The sequence below is a fragment of the Rissa tridactyla genome, chromosome 3, assembly GCF_028500815.1.
Source record: "Rissa tridactyla isolate bRisTri1 chromosome 3, bRisTri1.patW.cur.20221130, whole genome shotgun sequence".
Taxonomy (NCBI): domain Eukaryota; kingdom Metazoa; phylum Chordata; class Aves; order Charadriiformes; family Laridae; genus Rissa; species Rissa tridactyla.
Window position 1 is genome coordinate 6,737,964 of NC_071468.1, and position 18,608 is coordinate 6,756,571.

Here is an 18,608-nt window from a genome sequence, read left to right on the forward strand (position 1 = left end):
ACACACACAAATAATAAATACAAGTTTCTCGGACACACAGAACTCATTATCACATAGAATGGGATTCCAATTTGTCAGGCAAAAAATTATATATGCCAGCTTTCAGTAGAAGACATTACTTAAAAGCATTCTGTGCCTGTGTCATCAACATGTTGATGAACATCCCGTTTATACAGGAAGTTTCATTAAAATCAACAGAATTATTCCCGTGAATAAAGCACACAGCAACAGGAGCGAAGGGGGAGGGCAGGCCAACCTTGCCATCAGTTATTCACCAAATCCCGGCTGAACCTGAGAAACCAACAGACATTTCAGGGAATGAAAATTTTTCACTGTTTGAAATTAGGCGAAATGAAAGAAATTTGTAAGTGGGTCACAAAAGTCCTACGACCGGAGCCTTTGATTTTACAGCGAGGTCTTTCTGTAGCTCTGGTGATCCAAGGGTAGCAAGAAGCAACGCTGCAGGGAGATGGGGCATTTTTCTACACCACCTAGTAGAGGTGGAAAAAGCCAACTGGCATTGCCTAAACCTGAAAAGACTGTTGCTTTTTTAATCTAACAGGCCTGATATGCGATATTGCCTCTGCCTAGCTATGAATTTAATGCGTGAAGATCAAAAATAAGAATTTTCACAAAATGCATTTCACAAAGACGCAGGCTTGGATTTAAATCCTATAGTGACTCCTAAAACAAGCCAGTAGATCCCCTCACTACTGAGCGTGCCGAAGTTACAGAGGGACAGAAAATCACAATGGAGCAAGATAACCAAGTAAGAGAAAAAAAAAAACAAAACAAAAAAACCACCCAAAAAAAACCAACCCAGAGCCCAAGCACTGCTCTTGACAACTGCTACTTCATGTTCACAACAAATTCATCTCTGGTCCACCCTTCCCCATCCCCGTCGCCTTTGCTGGTGTATACGCAGCAGGGAAACCAGGCAAAGTGGTTTGGAAACCAAAAATTATTGCATATCTTAGGACATCAGGAACCAAGCTTTTTGGTTTTGCTTTGTTGGTGGTTTTTTTCCCCCTATGTTTACCTCTATTTTTAACTGAAAGATCTAAGTAAACAAAATTGGCCTTCTCAAAACTTTTCACAAATATTAAAACGTAGGTTATTCTAGCACATCTCCATAAAGTAGATTAATTATTTTGGATAAAAATCATCTTCCATGTCACCAATAAGCTTGCCTGCTACTAGGACATCTGCACGATGGACTATGTTACCTTACTAAAAAAATTCACGCAGTTGCCCTCCCTCAATATATTGTTAACAGCGTCTCAAACTTTACAAATCAAGTGAATGGATTTAACATGAGTAGGGCAGGCTTAACTAAAAAACTAAAAAAAAGTAACTATTCAGGAATAAGCAAGCTGCGCTGATCTTGATTAACCAATTAACCACTTTGTTCTGAATAATTACTTTAATATAAAGGGCTTTGTGGTTTCAATATTCAAGTACACATCAGAGTGCAATAGATAATCATAAAATAAAGATGTTACGCCTTCTGCTTTAATTCTGTATTTTAATAGTTCTGACTTGTGAAATTTTGCTGTGATAATTTCATTTGTACATGATCTTTATTCAAAAGTGACCACTGTTTCCCCCTAGGTTTGTCACAGAAGCGTGCCTTTAGGGGAGCCATCCAGCACAAAGCATCCAAGGACTGTTCCAGCTGCACAGCCTGGGGAAGAGTGTGTATGTCAGCTCGCCAATCCAGTTGTCAGCTCTGCATCTGGCAGCTCTCTAGGTGACAAGGTGGTACCAAACTCACCCAGATCAAATTGCCTGCAGCCAATTATTTATCAGTTTTCTTCTGCAAAGTTTAATAAACGACTTCTTAGAGATAGACAGGAAGGAAAACAGGAAAACTGAAGGATTTTCTGCAGAGCGTTCCCTGGTGGCTTGGCTAGACCTGACTCCGGTCCCTGTCATCCTCTTCGTTTACTTTCCTAATTCTTGTAATGAGACTAGCAGGTAACGTATTGCAAAATTGTATTGTTGTTACTGCCGATATTATTGGAAAATTAATTTCAAAGCTAAACAAAATCTTAACCTGTCCCCAAAGCTCAACAAGAACGTTATTAGAATCAATAGGAGATTTACAAGGCACTTGGCATAGCAATAGCATTTCCAGAACAGGGCCTTTTACTTCTACAGCCGATCCGACCAGTTTGGGCTGGGATTCTTTTCCCCCATTTAAAAAATGCTGTATGGCAGACTATATAGGCTCTGTATGTCTGGGACTGAGACATATTCAAATCTTTTGAACAGTAGCAAGTAAAGCAAATTTTAAAAGCCCTTTACTTGTTACCTGTAATTTGCTAACATGGTAGTTAAAATATTTTCTTAATTAAAAAAAAATAAATATGGTTGAGTAAACCTGTAGGACAGATTTTCAAAATACTCTTATCTGGGCACTTATGTGATCCGACACTTGCCTCAGAATTGTGACTTTTGTCTTTTTATTCAAGCTTACCATTTCCTATGTAAAACTTAAAAATTTGAAAGGAAGTACCACAGTCCTGTCTCCTTAAACTCTTCTTCTGCACGATGATTGCCAGGAAATAACCTAACAGACGTTTTCAGCTTTCACAGTAAAGCATGTCAGAATTTGTTCCCCTTGTGCTCCACAGAAATATAATAAAAACCCACAGGTGGGGAGGAAATATTCCAACCTGATTCTGAAGCAATCAGAAAGAACAGAACACGCCCACTTTACTTATCTGGGCTGGTTAAACTGTCTGCAGTAATTGTGAAAATTCACATTTCTCAAAACAAGCCTTGTTGAAACTGTTCCTCGTGCTGTCTATGAATACAGCACCTGAAAAACTAAAACTTGCTTAAAAATTTCTTGGAAAATTTTTTGTATTCATTATTGAGAGGATTAATCTGACAAAGTTGAGGACAGAAGGACAGATTAGGCTTTTTTTTTTTTTTTCTAATTTAGATACATATGGGGCATGCAGAATTTTCTTTAAGAAATACGTATCAGTGAGCATTGCTGCTGCTGTACTCCAATTCTGCAATAGCTCACTGAGCTCACAAAGAAACTGTGACTACAAACACTGATATTTTGAGCAGACCCACCCTGACATTTGGCTGACCAGAACTGTGACCGGACCTGGAGAAAAGCACTGCTTTGGGGTGCATCTGCCTGGATCTTCTCCGTAGAGAACTTGGCAAAGAAAGATGACTGAACGGCTTTGAAACACAAGAAAAAGCCAGTTTTGAAAGAATATCAAACAGGATAAATAAAATGAGAGAACTCGGAACGACGAGGGAAAGCTGAATAAAAATGAGAAGGCTTATCTACAAACTTTCCTTCTTGTCAGAGGATCCCCTGCAGGACTGGGCTTGATTCCAGGCTTTGCTTCCCTCACCTGCTCTCGGGAGACCCCGGTTGCCTTTATGTGAGCGGGAGTTCCCCCTTTCCCTGCTGCCTGGCTGCTCCTTTGCCCTCCACAGATACTGCCTGCAGCCACAGGCACTGTCTGTGACAGATGCCAACGGTCTTATCCGCGCAAAAGCTCTTCCCACATGCTGCTTCTAGCTCAGCCTTCTCTGAATATTTCACGTATCACAACAAGATGAAAGGAAGAGGAGAATACAAGAATAGTGTGTTGGTACTCTGACTCAGCTCTAACATCAATATGTTCAGACCTGATTAAGTTACTACTGTTTCATCGTGTCTTTAAAGACAACATATAAAACCGTCACTCAAATGGAAGGTTTTTTTGGAAATGTATCTATTCATGTTGAATTCTTAATAGCAGATGAGCACAAACAGCTCTGTGACATCTCGTGCTGCAAAAGGAGAAGGTGCTATCTTAACTCTAATAAAGTACGGGCTTCGTTTTGATTTTGAACTCTCTCCAATAGGTTCTCCTGAGAGTCACTCAACATCTTAAAGTAGGATCTGTATCCAGTGGAAGAACCTGAGTGGACAGACCGTCTCGTTGGCCTGTTCCAAACTGTTGTATATGCCTAGATGGACAAGATGGTGAACCTGCACTAAAAGAAAACATTTTTGGATGGTATGTTCGGGTTGAAAGACTTATGAACTGACCGTGACGCTGCCAAGAAAAGTGGAACTCACTCTCTCCCTTTTGGTGTATAAAGGAAATCATTTTTACTACTGCATGTCACAAAAAGAAACTTATATATTTGTTACATATAGAAATTTATTATATTTATTCCCCTATACAGCAATATGCCAGGATTTAACTATGAACACAATGACAAGAAACATCTGCTGAAGAAAATACTTACAAGATACCTAGGATTCAAAGGTTTACAATTCAGCTCAATCAACCCTTGCCCCTTCGTCAGATTTCGAAGTGCTGTTACATGCAAATAGGTCACCTACCCATTTTCCCAAGAGCAAGAGGAACCTTGCTGAAGAAAATTTACTTGGGAGCTGGCAAAGGAAATGAGATTAACAATGCCCCAGCTCTTCCCAAAGACTGACATGTATTCTGGTATGAGACCACCTGAAAATAAACTTGAAGAAAGTAAAGTAAGGCTGAAATAAGGAATTATTTCAACAACTGACACAGCATCCTCACCCATCAAGAAGCGATGAAATAGACGGGTACACATTCTCTTCTCCCTGCCCTGTCTTCCTACCTTCCTGATTTTTAAGGCAAAAGAAATCACGAGGCCATATATTCTGATTTCACGCAGAATAAAATTAACAGCAGCTGAAGATTAATACAGATCAAATTCGAGCTGGGAGTTCTGCAGGGGAAAGGTTTAAAATAGAAAAGTTTGAGGAAGGTCTGCGGATTGTAGCCTGGAGCCAAATCCTGACCACAGCAAAAGCAGCCCACTGTGACAGAGAGGCCTGGAGGCAAAGGAAAAAGCAGAAACAGCTGAATGATTTGTGTAAAGGAATGACTGTAAGAAACACCCCAAAGATTGCCAAACTAAGGTCCATAGGAGCTTCAACAAAAATATTTAGTGCTCTAAGGACGCTGACAGGAAAAGAATACAATTATTGAAGTGATAGCCCGTGACACCCCATATGTCATCCATTTCTTTGCTTTGAAAAGCAGCTATTCGAGCAGGGGTTTCTTTTAGATGCGGCCTAAAAACAGCACAGGAGGGAGAGAAAAAATGGTACTGGCAAGTAGGACAGAAGAGAATAGGCGTTCCATGTACCCCACTCTTAGCCAGAGCATCCAGTCCTTCCGTGCCGTTCCTGAGGTTAGGTTCTCACAGAAGCCAAATACAAGGAACAGAACTGCTGGAGCCTAGTTTCAAATGCATTTTTGTCTCTGTTTGATACATCCTCCAGTTCTTTCCAGGTTACAAATCCCAACCATTTCCAACAGTTTTCTTCTATTACATTTCCTGCCAGGTAAGTTCAAGTCTTCCTGCACATACCCTTTAACTGTTCCTTCATCCTAAGATCTTGCAGATGCTTACATGGGTTTTAGGGATGAAGGCAGAATACTCAAAAAAAAAAAAAAAAATCGACCATCTTACTAAAAAGAGAAAATACCTTTTTACTGTATTTACCGTCACAAACCATTACCCAGTTTAGTAAATCCCGTGTGCAGAAACCAGTTGGCAGCTAAAACAGTCCTTTTTTACAAACAGGAGGGGGAGGTTTTGTATGCGCTTACTCTTCTCTCAGCGTCTCTATGGCTCTGGGCTTTCACTGGCCCCAGGAAATTCAAAGTTCAAAAGGCAAAAGGAAGTATTCCATCCACAAACTGTGCAGTATGTTTCCAGATGAAAATTTAATTAGCTCAAACAGAGCTAAGATTGCCCATCCTAATAAAAGCCTTTGTAAAAGGGAATGAGAGCACAGTTGAACAACGGTCCTGCAGACTGTGAGGGCAGGTCACTCCTCTGAACTTCCACCAGCTAAGGAAGCATCTGGCAGCACATTCAGGGAAGGCGGCTGCCAGTTCTGTCTCTGATGCCATGTACATCCGTTGTGCTACATGTCCACATGTGCTGAGAACACATTTCCAATTAGACTTCACATCTTGCTTTGAAAAAACACTGGCTTAGTACCAGAGGAAACATAATGAATATGCATTTTTTTTTCCAGCATTTCTGCACAGATCAACTGAGGAAGCCACTAGAATGGAGGGGAAGCAGATACCACTTTCGAGGAGCGAGACCTTGGAAAAGCAGGGTGGGAAGAGTCAGAACAACAAAGAGAGCCTGAAAGGAATCAAGTCTTTGTTGTGGATATGTGCAAAACGCTTCAATTATGCTTTCATTATTACAGGTAAATATTTCAAGTCTACAAGTTTTCTATACCTGACACTCACATCTCAATAAGGCACTTTCCTGTGAGTAAAATGCATTTAATCCTCCACTCTGCAACACTTCCAACGGAATTATTCGATATTGGATCCAGAACTGCTCACCCCCAAGCGTTTGACCACCAGCCCCCTGTGTACAATGGATCCTCTTGAAAAATACCTGTCTCTGTAGTGTCCTGCACGGTGCATGCCCCCTCACAGCCTCTTATTTAGCAGTACTGAGGCCACTTAGACAATGGAAAGACACAGAACCAAAAGTTGTGTTTAGCGCAAAAAGCCCTACATTTCATCGGAGTTAGTAAGGTGATTTCTGGACTCAGCAGATTCTCAGGTGCGTTTCCAGACGCTGTTTCCATCTTTGCTAACTGTGATGCTGTCACACTCAACACTAACAACTGGACAGAGGAAAGTACAAACCGCTTGGTTTTAAACAAAGGGCATTTTTCTATTATTATTGTTATTACGATGCTACCGTTGTACAAATGCAAGCAACGTGTCTACAGAGACACCAAACGTTAAGGAGAAGCAACTGAAAAGCACTTACCTTTATTTCAAACTCATAGTGTTCATCCTTTCCCTGCCCACACAGGACATAGCGTGGAATACTAATTTTAATTGGGTCCTTTAGGCCGTCTGGATTTGCTCCCAGCGAACGACAGACCATCCGCTTTCATGTGCATACCAAATAGGGAGAACAAAGGAAAACCAAAATCACTACATAAGGAAAAAAAGAAAAGAACTTCACTAAAAATGAGAAAACATCCTCGGCCAGAAGAGAAGGGAAAGACAGCATGGAGGAGGCAGAAGTTATTTGAAATAATGAAGGAATTACTTGGAAACCAAAGTGGCTCTCCTTCTATAAGCAAGCCCTAGCATTTTGCTATGCATGAAAAAATTACGGTGAAGTGTCTTCAAAAATATTGTTTATTCTTTGAAAAGGCATTTTCAGCTCAGATATTAAAACCAAGGGAAAGCAGAAGACTTTGTATTAACCATCTTTGAAAACAAGTAAATATATGGATCAAGCCTTCACAGTCAGCCATATTTTTTGTATGTCTTTATCTTTATATAACAAGCCTGTTTACAATATCATGCAAAGCTGCAGGGGACCAAGGCAATTCAGAAATTGCCTAGATCTTAGACTTTTAAATCCAAACTCATTTGATAATTAAATAAGATATAGATAACATAGCAATCCAGTGTCAGAACAGTTTCCTACTATTTTCTCTAAATCATATCTAATTAACAGAAAACTCAACTATGATAAGTTTTCATGGTCTGGACAAAAAAGTCTATAAAAGTATTTGTAATGAGGGCACATTCTTCTGACTAACAGCCAGTTGGGAGTTTGTAACTCTGAAGTTACGTTAAAAATTAAGTATTTTTGCAACTGAAAAGATGAATGCTTTGCAGTGAGTGCGTCCAAAAGTAGCACAAGCATTGTCAGTGAATAAGTACAGAAATTGCCTTTAAAGTCGTCCTTCACTTTCTTAGTTGAATATACTTGGTCTGAAAAACGTAGTGAACTTAACTTAAATAACAGCACCATAACAAATGTGAGTTAATAATAACAAAAAAGACTGAAAAACTATCACCTTAAAGTTATCACCATGTTATATATTTCTATTTAGTGATGCGATCCATCACTTATATAGATACGGTATTCTCAACATTCATTTTCAATCCCTTAGCAACTACCACGAGCCATGTTGCTTGGTCAAAATTCTTCAGTCTTGACCAACACTATCCCCACACATGAACGTGGCTCAGGCTTCTGGCTCATTGACACTTGGTGTCTTCTCCAGCAACTCTTGGTGACTCCCAGTACACATGTAGATGTTGTGTAGGGGCTGGAGGACAGTTTGAAACTCATTTATAAATGCCCCTCTGAATGGTCTTTATTACAGACAGCTTTTTGGCATCTTCACCTGGCTATCGAGAAGGGGAGGTTGTTATTTCATTACTAGTCAACTATAAATGCCAATGTCATTTCCCTTAACGTTAACATTAAGAGTAGTAGAAAAAGAAAACACAAAGCGATTTTTAGTTCCAATTAAGTGGCTTTATTCTAGAAGGTGTTTTCCACAAACTTCTTTTTTCAGTCAAAATATAAAAAAAAAGTTTGCACTGGAATGGAAAAATATTTTTAGTGACTTTTGTTTGCAGAACAAAGGTTTTCTCCTCTCCATAGTGCCCTTCTTTCACTTATCCTCAACTTACTGGCTTTTCAACTAAAACTCATTTCTGGAGCACAGAAATGTAAGCAATTCTTTCCTTGGGGGAAAGAGGAGTTCATTGCCTTGACAACAATATCATCTATTTTAAAACACCAATAAAACCATAAAGTCACTCTTAAAGCCACCTCCGTCAACACGTAATTTATTGGCAGTCATTTTCAGAGTACTATTACAAACAGCTAATAGTCAGAAAGGAAAATAATCTCAAACACAAAGTACTCTGAAAAACACACCCTAATACATTAAATAATGCTTTGATAGTCATAAACATCGATCATTATGTTATGTTTCATTTACAGTAGAATAAAAGATATTGCTGTGAAGTCATTTTTTCATAAAATTGCAGAATATTCATTGAGTTAGATTTGAAAACAAACACAACGGAGGAAAACCATGTTATCTGGAACACAACAGGCACAAACATTTAACTTTGGGGTACAATCTAAAAAGGAATTATTTGCAGAAATTGCTGTCATTTAACAGCCTTTATTAAGACAGTTCTCCCAGATAGGGACACTCGATATTAACTTTGGTACGAAATGGCTGACTGATGCCCGTGAGGAAGCCACTCTTAAACTGGACTGACATGAGGTTACACTCCAACTCATAACTACTCTGTCTGCTCCATGTTGTGCGAGATACTTGTGTATACTTTTTTTTTTAAAAACACAAACCATATCTGAAAAGAATACAACACATTTTCCTCATCTTTGGACCTCCTTAAGGAAGTAGAAAGTTTTGTTATGATATAAAAAACCCAACGCCTTAATTCTCCATCCAAACCAGCATTCATCCTTCCAGACACAACTCCCCCAGCCAATGCAAGTTATTTCTTTTTAAATCCCACATGAATTACATTATCCGGCCTTAACATATGGCAAGAACAAATGGGAAATGTTCTTATAGTAGTAGAGAGACTGAAGTCTAACTCCGTCTAGTAGAAGATTGCACCTCTACTGCAAATATGCTTACAGAATTTAGAATTTCAGATTAGATATCACTGTCTTTTCTGCCAAAGATCATCTTCCTCGAACAAGGCAGATGGCACATTCGAGCAACAGGATTCAAAGGTATTTAGCCCCCCTTACAAGGGAAGAAACAAAAGATGGGAGACAATGGCTTATTATTTGAACATCTGACAGGGTAACAAGTGAAGAATAACCTTGTGCTAAGCTAAAGGGAAGTTTTGACTAATGGAAGTCTTTTAGTAATGTTCAATAGTTCCATTATTTCTTGGAATTTAATATTAAGAGACTACAAGAGATGCAACCTCACAGCATCAACAACCCCATCAGTAAGCAAGCAGAAGAGGAGGAAAGTCAAGCCAGGCACATTACATGGAGAGAACTTTAGAGTTAAACTTACTCCACCCTTCAGGCAGTACCCCCAGTTGCTAACTATCCATTTAAGAGCACGAGAATCATAGAATCATAGAATTGTTAGGGTTGGAAGGCACCTTAAAGATCATCTAGTTCCAACACCCCTGCCCTGGGTAGGGACACCTCCCACTAGATCAGGTTACTCAGAGCCCCAACCAGCCTGGCCTTAAAAGCTTCCAGGGATGGGGCTTCTACCACCTCTCTGGGCAACCTGTTCCAGTGTCTCACCACCCTCATGGTGAAGAACTTCTAACATCCAGCCTGAATCGACCCATCTCTAGTTCTAATCCATTCCCTCTAGTCCTACCATTACCTGACAATGGGTAATGCATGTCTGCAGATCATAAACCCCGAAACGCTTCTCTTACCACAGGTATAGTAGCATGACCAAAGGTCAAAATGCTATTCAAAGCAAAACCAACACCTGTTTACACCCTTTAACCAGGTTCATTTTCACATCACATTTCCCTTAAACACTCACATCAAGGGGATGTAAAGACTTGTTCTGTTGTGGGGGTGTACAAGTTAACTATTTGACAAAATAAATAGGACTCACTTAAAGCCATGTATTGCCTCGCTTCTCTGCAAGAAAAGGAGGGGAGGGGGAAATTTAAAGAGTATTGGATGTTCTCTGCATTTTTTCCCTCTTCTGTTGCACTATGTCCATGTAGCCTATACTTTGTTAGCTCTGGGCAGAGGGTAAACCCAGGAGAAAAGAAATATGGCAAATCCAACAATCCCCACTACCTCGGTCGACGCAACTTAGGATAAGCAAACACAACTCCTCTTGCACGTGTGACAAACTTTAATGCGAGAGTGCAATAATCCTCAATGTAAAACTCGGAAGCAGAAGAGAATTGTCAATGCTACTCTTCCCAAAATCGTAAATATAAAAAGCTAAACACCCTTAGTATTAAGAGCATACAGTGAATGTACCTTAGGAACCTAAACATATCTTACAGCTCAGACAAAAAAAAAAAAATAATATCGCAGATGTTTTGAAATATTGAGATCAAGGGCATGAAACAGATGAGAAGCATGAAAACCAAAGATGTTCAGAAAGATTAAGAAAAAGGCAATCAAGGAGGGATGGAGAAGACATTAATGAAGATGGATAGGAGATGGAGGGAGCCAGAAACAACAGCCAAAATGGAAATCAGAAGACACAGCTGTAATTATAGTTTTGATCCACCTACCACATAAAATAGGAACATTTAATTTCCTAACCTTCCCAAGTAGATATTAGAGATTCAAAAAGAGTAAGCACTCAAGTAATAATGATTTTTGCTAAGATATCTGTACACACCCTACGGTATTTCCTTACGAGCTGAAAGGACTCTTTGCTTATTGATATATTAAAGCAAAAAAAAAAAAAAAAAGCATTTTATCAATATTCATTAGCCTCTTATTTTGAATGTATCTAAACGTATTTGGATTTCAACACCTAGTCAGATGCATAATTAGCCAAATGGCTTCTTCACTTGAACTGAATGTTAATTTCCAGATTTCCGAAGGGATATGCAAACTGCTTTGAAGAATTGATGGGATGACTGTCAGCTGGGTATTTATTCCTTTTTCACAGTATTTTGAAAAACCAATTCCTGAATCAGACCCAACCTTGCTCCTTCTAGAAAACACAAGCTCAATTTGGGTGAAATTCTCTTTGTCTGGCAAAACTACACATCGGATATCATTCAAACTGTACAACTGGAGGCTGTCAGATTGTAATTGTTGGCACGAAGCATCGAAAAAGTAAGTTGCAGGATAAAAGACAATACACTCCCTTAAGAGTCCTATATGAGTAGTTGTAAGAACAAGAGCTCTATACACGGTCTGCTTAGCACAGTCTACTTTCACCGAGGTATACAGCAGTACATGAGTGTCACCTAATGAAGGTTTAATACCTCCCATATTTTCATGGAGTAAGTAAACCAGATCAGCTAATTCAGTTCTAAATTTACAGGACAACCGTATTCCGTTTGATAAAACTAAGTCATCTACTTCTGATGTCCAGTCAAGAGAAATCTGCATCAAATCATCTTTCAAGAGCTGGTGATTTAAATAAACAGCATCATCCGTTGTAGAAATCAAAATGCTCATTATATCGTGGCAAATTCTTTGAGTGAAGTGCTTGTTATAGGTAAATATTGTGAGTAAACCATCTTCAGCAGAACACAGAAGACTAATATTCTGTCCAGCGAAGCCGACTTGAATCTCCTTTATAGTGATGATGGGAACCTCATGAAACACTGCCAAGGAACTCTGGCAGACATCTTGTTCAACTGAAGAAACAACGACATACAGAATGGAGCTGAACAACAGCAAGCAAGCAGGTTGTGGATCAGGTTTTTTGCAATTGCCAACAGCGACCCAGTATATACCTTTCAACTCCTCCATTCTAACACAAATTTGAGGTAAGGCACGGGTCAAAAATTCCAGCACTCTTTCCAAAGAACAGAGCTGAAGCTTCAAGAAGATATCAGGAAAGTGCACAAATTTCTGTCTTAACACAAGATTGTTTTCCAGCTCTTCTTTTTTACAACAGCACGCAAAGCCTTCAGAGGGCTTTCTTGCATAGGCATCAGAGATTCCTGGGCTTACACACATCGTGATGGCCTCTTGCACAGGGGATTCAGGCTGAATGACATTTTCAGTATGAGCTTTGGCATCATCGGTAGGGTGGGTCATATCTTGATTCATATCTGACTTGAAGAATACATTTACTTGCAAGTTTCTTACAAACGGTAGATTTTTTATTAATGATACCGCTTGTGCATATTTCTCGTTTCCATCACACAAACTTCCCAGCTCCTTAATTTGTTTAGAAAACACCATAGTGTTGAGCAGATGACTACTGGTATCTTTGTAAAGACAGGAAAGCTTACTGAAAAGATAGCCCAAACCATAGGTGTGCTCTGGGCTCGCATCAGAATGAGAAGCTATTGACTTAAAAGAAATCAGACCAGAGGCTTTTTGTGTCGGAAGCTGAGAATTACTAGACTGGTCTTCGATTGTCAGGTGCAGTGTGTTAAATGGGCTATTTTCTTTACAAGTTATTATTTCAGAATGTACATTAGACTGAGAAAAGAGAAGGCACGATGTGTTGTTAAAGCCATCCTGCTCATTAGCACCCATTAAGGATCCTACAGGAGACAGCTGTTTCAAGTGGGAACAATCAGATTCAGTTCTTGAGCTGTCACAATCCTGAGAAGTCATTATTTTATTGTCAAAATGATTGAAATTTTTAACCTTGCAGAGTGAATAAGCCACGTTATTTAAGTCATGACTTCGTAAAGAAGTAGATAAAACATTCTGAAAAGGAACATTCTTACTCTTTAAAGTATTAGTATTTTTGGAGTGAATTAAACTACTTTCAATGTCACAACGACAAGCAAAGCTCTCCTGGTCTGAATTACTCCTTTCATTCTCAAGTGCCTTCTCTGATGTAAAAGGAGAGGAGATTCTTCCAGAACTGGAAAATAAATCCCACATCTCTGTATATTCCTTCTGTCTTTTATGGCCTCTTACTTCTGCATTTTCTCCACACAACTCAGAAGCACAACTGCCATCTTTACACATAAATGGAAAGCCATCAGGTGGCTGCCACTGTTGACTTTTCTGTTAAAAATTTCAAAAGAAGAAAATAGAAGCATCTTTTAAAAAAATCTTCTGATTTGAACATATCTTAAATTGAGGATTGGTTTTTGATTCGGTTTATATAATCATTCAAAATCGGTACAATCACTGTACAATCTCTCAAAATTAGAGAGAGAGAGAATCCAACAGAACTGATTGAGGTCTGATTCAGGAATGGTTGATCTTCCCAGCCCACCACTGCTTTTCCTTTGTACAGTATCCATTTCACTTCCTTTATATTTGCTTTACTTGAAAACAATAGGGAAGTCAAAGGGCGATGCAGAAATTTTAAGCCCTTTCTTAGTTTTCCACACATGCACAGAAAAAAATATCCTCTGCTATTGAAGATAGTGTAAAAATTCCAACACAGTTTAAAAATAACAGTGCAAAAGTCCAAAAAAGTCCAAATCAGAGATTTGGCTCTTAGGAGGCTGCAGCCCTCCTACTATTATGGTTTAAACCCAAGACAGGTAAATAACCATGTTTCAAGCAATAGTTAGGCAACCAAATACGGTGAGAGGTCTAAGCCTCAGCTTGAAAATACACGTACAAATCCTTCGTGACAAAAGCAAATTTGCCTGATGCTGCCGCTAATATTAGAGACACCCTTACAGTAGCGAGGTCATTGGGAGTCACAAATGGGAAGTGGTATCCTGAATTCAGACAATCTCTCCTCATGAAACGCTTTCATCCTCTAAAAATCAGGAAAGGGATACTGTTCCAAACTAAGAATCATGACAGAACAAGGAAGAAACATCCACAATAACACCACACCTTTCAAATAAGGAAAAAGCTATGCCCAATCTGAAAAAAAAAAATCACTTTAATTCCAGCTGGCAAAATACATTGCTGTCTCGATTAGCCATTAATCTTGCTGTGAATTCAGAGTTCTAATTATGCAGCTAAACATTAAGAAATTTAATTACAGGCTATGCCATAATTTAAGACAACCGTTTCATTGTGACAAATTATGACCTACCTCATACTTCAGCTTGCGTTGAACGGTGCCATTATTGAGCCTCTCATTATCCTAAGAACAAAAAAGGTACACGTGATTATTACAAAGAGTGCCTTTCTTGTATAAGTTCATTTAAAAGTATTTCTAGGAAGAGACGTTCTTTTTAATAGCCCAAAATAACTGTTTTCTTACTGATATTTATTAAACCACTGGCCTAGAAGTCAATCAACCCAGTATTTGAATGAATTAGAACACCAGTTTTTAAATGAGCATTTGTTTGCAAGTATAAACAATTGCTGTTCCTCTGAACAGAATTTTAGCAATGTATTTTACAGACATGAAATTAAGATTTTTACTTTATCTGTAAGCTTCCTATTTCATTTATACGCTTTTCCCTGCAAAAAAAAAAAAAAAAAAAGGAATACAAGATAAAACAGCCACTGGGGGAAAAAAAAAAAAAAAAGATGAGCAAAATCTAAAACTGATATCCCTGATTTATTGTTTAATGTTTTGGTAAATTAAAATTAAGTAAATATAGGAAAACGTGAAAATTATTGAACAACAAAACCAAATCAGTTGTTGCACATGGCGCATTGAAGGTCAGGATTTCCTACCCATCTCTGCTCACCTTTAAACTTTCGGTAGACCAGGACAGGCTAACATCATTCTCCTCAGCTTTATGATGAATATTCTGCAGCCTTCTCTGCACTTCTTGCTCAATAAAGGCATTTATCCTTCAAGATATAGAAGAGTTTAAAAAAGTAGACTCTTAGATAAAAATCAAGACAGGCTAAAAGGCTCTTTGAAACGCTTATGAGCTTTAAGTACTGCACAACTCTTAACTGGCAGGCTTAATGTTAGACCAGTTTTATCGCTCCTTAAGGAACCTGGACTTTTGAGCAAGTGTTCATTTAACAGGCAAAGGTTAACAATTTGTTATCGCAATTAGACAATTTAATGGAGCACAGGTTAAGCCACTGCTATGTGTACAGCTCTATGTACAAGCGGCCCTAAGAGATGAAGAAGAACTAGAAGGCCGGGGTTGCATCTTTAGTTACTTAATGATTCACTTTTATCACTTTTGCAATATCGGCAACTCGGGCTAACAAAGGTTTGGTCTTCAAACGTTCCAAGAGTTGATACTAACAATTGCATGTATAAACGTGAACAGAGAGGAAATAGATTTTAAGTGATACCAGGCAGCTGCCCTATTAAAAAAGGCTTAAGACAATTTAATTTCCCTTGTTGCTTTAAGTGTTTTCCTTTAAATATTAATATTTATGTATTAAAGCAATACCATATAGACAAGTAACTGTAAACACAAAACCAATTTAAATACATTTAAGCCTACAGTTTCACACCTGTATTCTAAAACAAACCGCACAGGAGCAACAGATTAGCCTCTTGGTTATTTCGAGTGAAATACAGCAAATTAATTTTATTTCCAGACTATTCTTTAAGTACAATTACAGTATTTAATTAGAATCCAACCCTGGCAGAACAATCTTTCAAAATATTTCTCCTCTAAAGCTACTGTTTGCATTCCTATCAAAACATTGCAGAAATGCAGGCTACCTACCTATCATCAACCAGCGGAGCGGCGGGTGGCTGGGGCTTTGTTGGGCTGGTAGGGGAAGCCATATGGGAGAGTCTCTCTTCCAAAGTTCCGTGATTTCCTTTCTGACCACCATCACCCTCGTAAATTTTTTGTTTCAGCTGCTGAATTTCCTGGTCCAGGCTATAAAGAGATCTTAAAATATAATTCACTTTGTTTTAAGAGTACCACTGATTCCCATCGTTCTTATGGGAAGTACTGTACTTACACTGGCATACACATATGTAAGATCATATGTATTAAAGTTTATTATAATACAAAAATCGTAATTGTTCTTTAAGCATATTTAGATAGAAAAATAGAGACAGCTCAAAAAACACATTACAGCAGCAGTCTGAAGTTAAATAAAACAACTTCAATGATTTCCAATGCAAAAGGTTATCTAACTCGGCAAATTAAATATTAATTCGTAAGACTTAACCTGTCTATTAGGATCACTTGACTAAGCTTTCCTCATTACAGAACTCTATCAATGACCTCAGTTATTAGCTTCCAGTATAAAGTAAATGAATAAAGGGAGGGGGGAAAACTAAAAATGTAAAATGCAGCACCAATCCAAAAAAACACGAAGACGATATAAAACAGTGATGAATGATGGCAAAATGTATCTATAAGACAATCTTTAAATTACGTACTATGCATATAAATCTCATTTTCCAGTTATTCCTTCTGTCCACAAATACATTTTTGGAAATTTACTTACAAAATAAAACACCTAATATCGATTTTATATATACCTAATAAATCGTCTTTTGAAATGGAAACCTCCTCACTTTCTTTAACGAATACATTTAATACTATCCAGATTTATGCACAGAACAGAATATGCAGAACACTATTCACTTGTAAAGTAGCTGAGATTAGATTAGTAACACAGTAATAATCTTCCCCATTTCCATTACAACTTTTGTCTCTAAAGGTAATTGTTTTCTAAAGGTTGCTTGAAAATTAAAGAATAAAAGCAAAGAAGTTCCTGCAAAAGCAGGGGAAACTATGCAAAGTTGGGATTTTACCACTTATCCTACAATTGCATATATCTAAATTGAAGTACAATGCTACAACTACTTTATTCCATCCTGGAGGTTAAACCAAAAAATTAAAGAGATGAGGAATGGTGAGGCTTAGACTGGAGTAAAGCAGGCTGACTTGTTACTTCATTTTTAGAGTACTTTTTGCAGCCCTGCCAGAAGCCATCTGTTTCTTTTGATTAGCAGCAAAACAATCTTGCATCCTGAGGGAAAGCGGATGGGAGCTGTCTGATGGGTATAGGAGAGTGTTTGCATCTATGGAAAATCAATTTAACCACAAAAAAAAGTCAGGATTACATTAAAGGAACAAAGCTTATCTCTTGATTTGTAAACATCCCGCTATCAAGCCATATCGCTTCCTATAGCTATAAACGTATCCAGCTGCGGGATGCATCCACCAGTAAGTACACGAAACTGCACCTTGCCACTCACGAGCGATACGTCCCGTCATCGCAAAGATGACTCTAAAGTTGCTTTATGTTCATTCTATTGCCACAAACCTCTGCCAGTAAAGACAAAATGCGTATGCATTATTCCGGTATAAGTTCACTTCAAATTATCGTTTTAGGGGTCATTCCTGTAGGTGAAAGATTTTGAGCTAATGTATTGTTCAAACTGGAAAAAAACATTTTATCCAGTTATGATGGACTTCCGCTCATACACAGAGCATTTTAAGTGAATATTTACAGAGTTAACATTGATCTGAACCAGAACATATCATCATATAATGGTATCTAGATAACCAATAAGAAACATAGACAATTCATATGGTTACTATAGCGCCCAAGATATTGTGTACTGCAAAGTGTAAACTCAAACACAGGAGCAATAAGTAGCCCGAGACATTTAACATACTATCGTGTATCTTGAGATTTTCTTCTGCTGCAACATTCATAAAAACATTCTGAACTGAATTATTCAGGCCCCTGGGCCATGCACTGAAAGACTTCAAAGTTTTATTTAGCTTGTGCAAAAGGACTTTAAAGTAAACAAGAAAAAAAAAACCAACAGACCTTTTCACTTCTTTGATATCTTTTCCAAACCTCAATCTTCCAGCTGACAACATATTTTTTCACTTATCACACAACCCAGCAATCTCTTGAGGGCTAACTAAGCTGTCTGTTTTTGTGGAACCTCCAGTTGTTTATAGCAGACTTTAGTCAAGCGAGATGCTTAGCATAGAAACCGAGATTTTATGTTCAAGACAATTATGAAAAATAATGGCAATATCCACAACAAAATGATAAATCAGTACTGAGAAATCCTTGACTAAAATCCACACAACGTGGCCCTAAACGTTGAAAAAGTGACCTTTACACGGGATATAGAAAGGAACCATTCTCTTCGGATAATGGTTTAAAAAGAAAAGGATAGAGAAGAGCTCTACAATTTGGCTAGAGGCAAGTTTCTTTCATTAGGTGGTTTTTCTAATCGAGGATCTGTTTGAAGGGCTTACGAAACAAGAGACAGA

The 18,608-nt window shown here is 38.3% G+C and overlaps 1 protein-coding gene across 10 annotated transcripts in view; it reads right to left on the minus strand.

The window, feature by feature from the left end:
* Positions 1–18,608, minus strand: part of KIF16B (kinesin family member 16B) — a 140,411-nt gene that overhangs the window by 41,054 nt on the left and 80,749 nt on the right. For 2 of the 10 annotated variants that reach the window (XM_054194585.1, XM_054194586.1), the window contains 4 exons: positions 16,074–16,232; positions 15,123–15,228; positions 14,516–14,566; positions 6,829–6,951 (listed from right to left, as the gene is read on the minus strand). In XM_054194585.1, the coding sequence (XP_054050560.1) occupies positions 6,829–6,951; positions 14,516–14,566; positions 15,123–15,228; positions 16,074–16,232 (439 nt within the window). Of the gene's footprint in view, positions 1–6,828; positions 6,999–7,026; positions 13,519–14,515; positions 14,567–15,122; positions 15,229–16,073; positions 16,245–18,608 lie in introns of those variants that run through there. The other 8 variants (XM_054194582.1, XM_054194581.1, XM_054194578.1 and 5 more) reach the window with 6 other exon arrangements.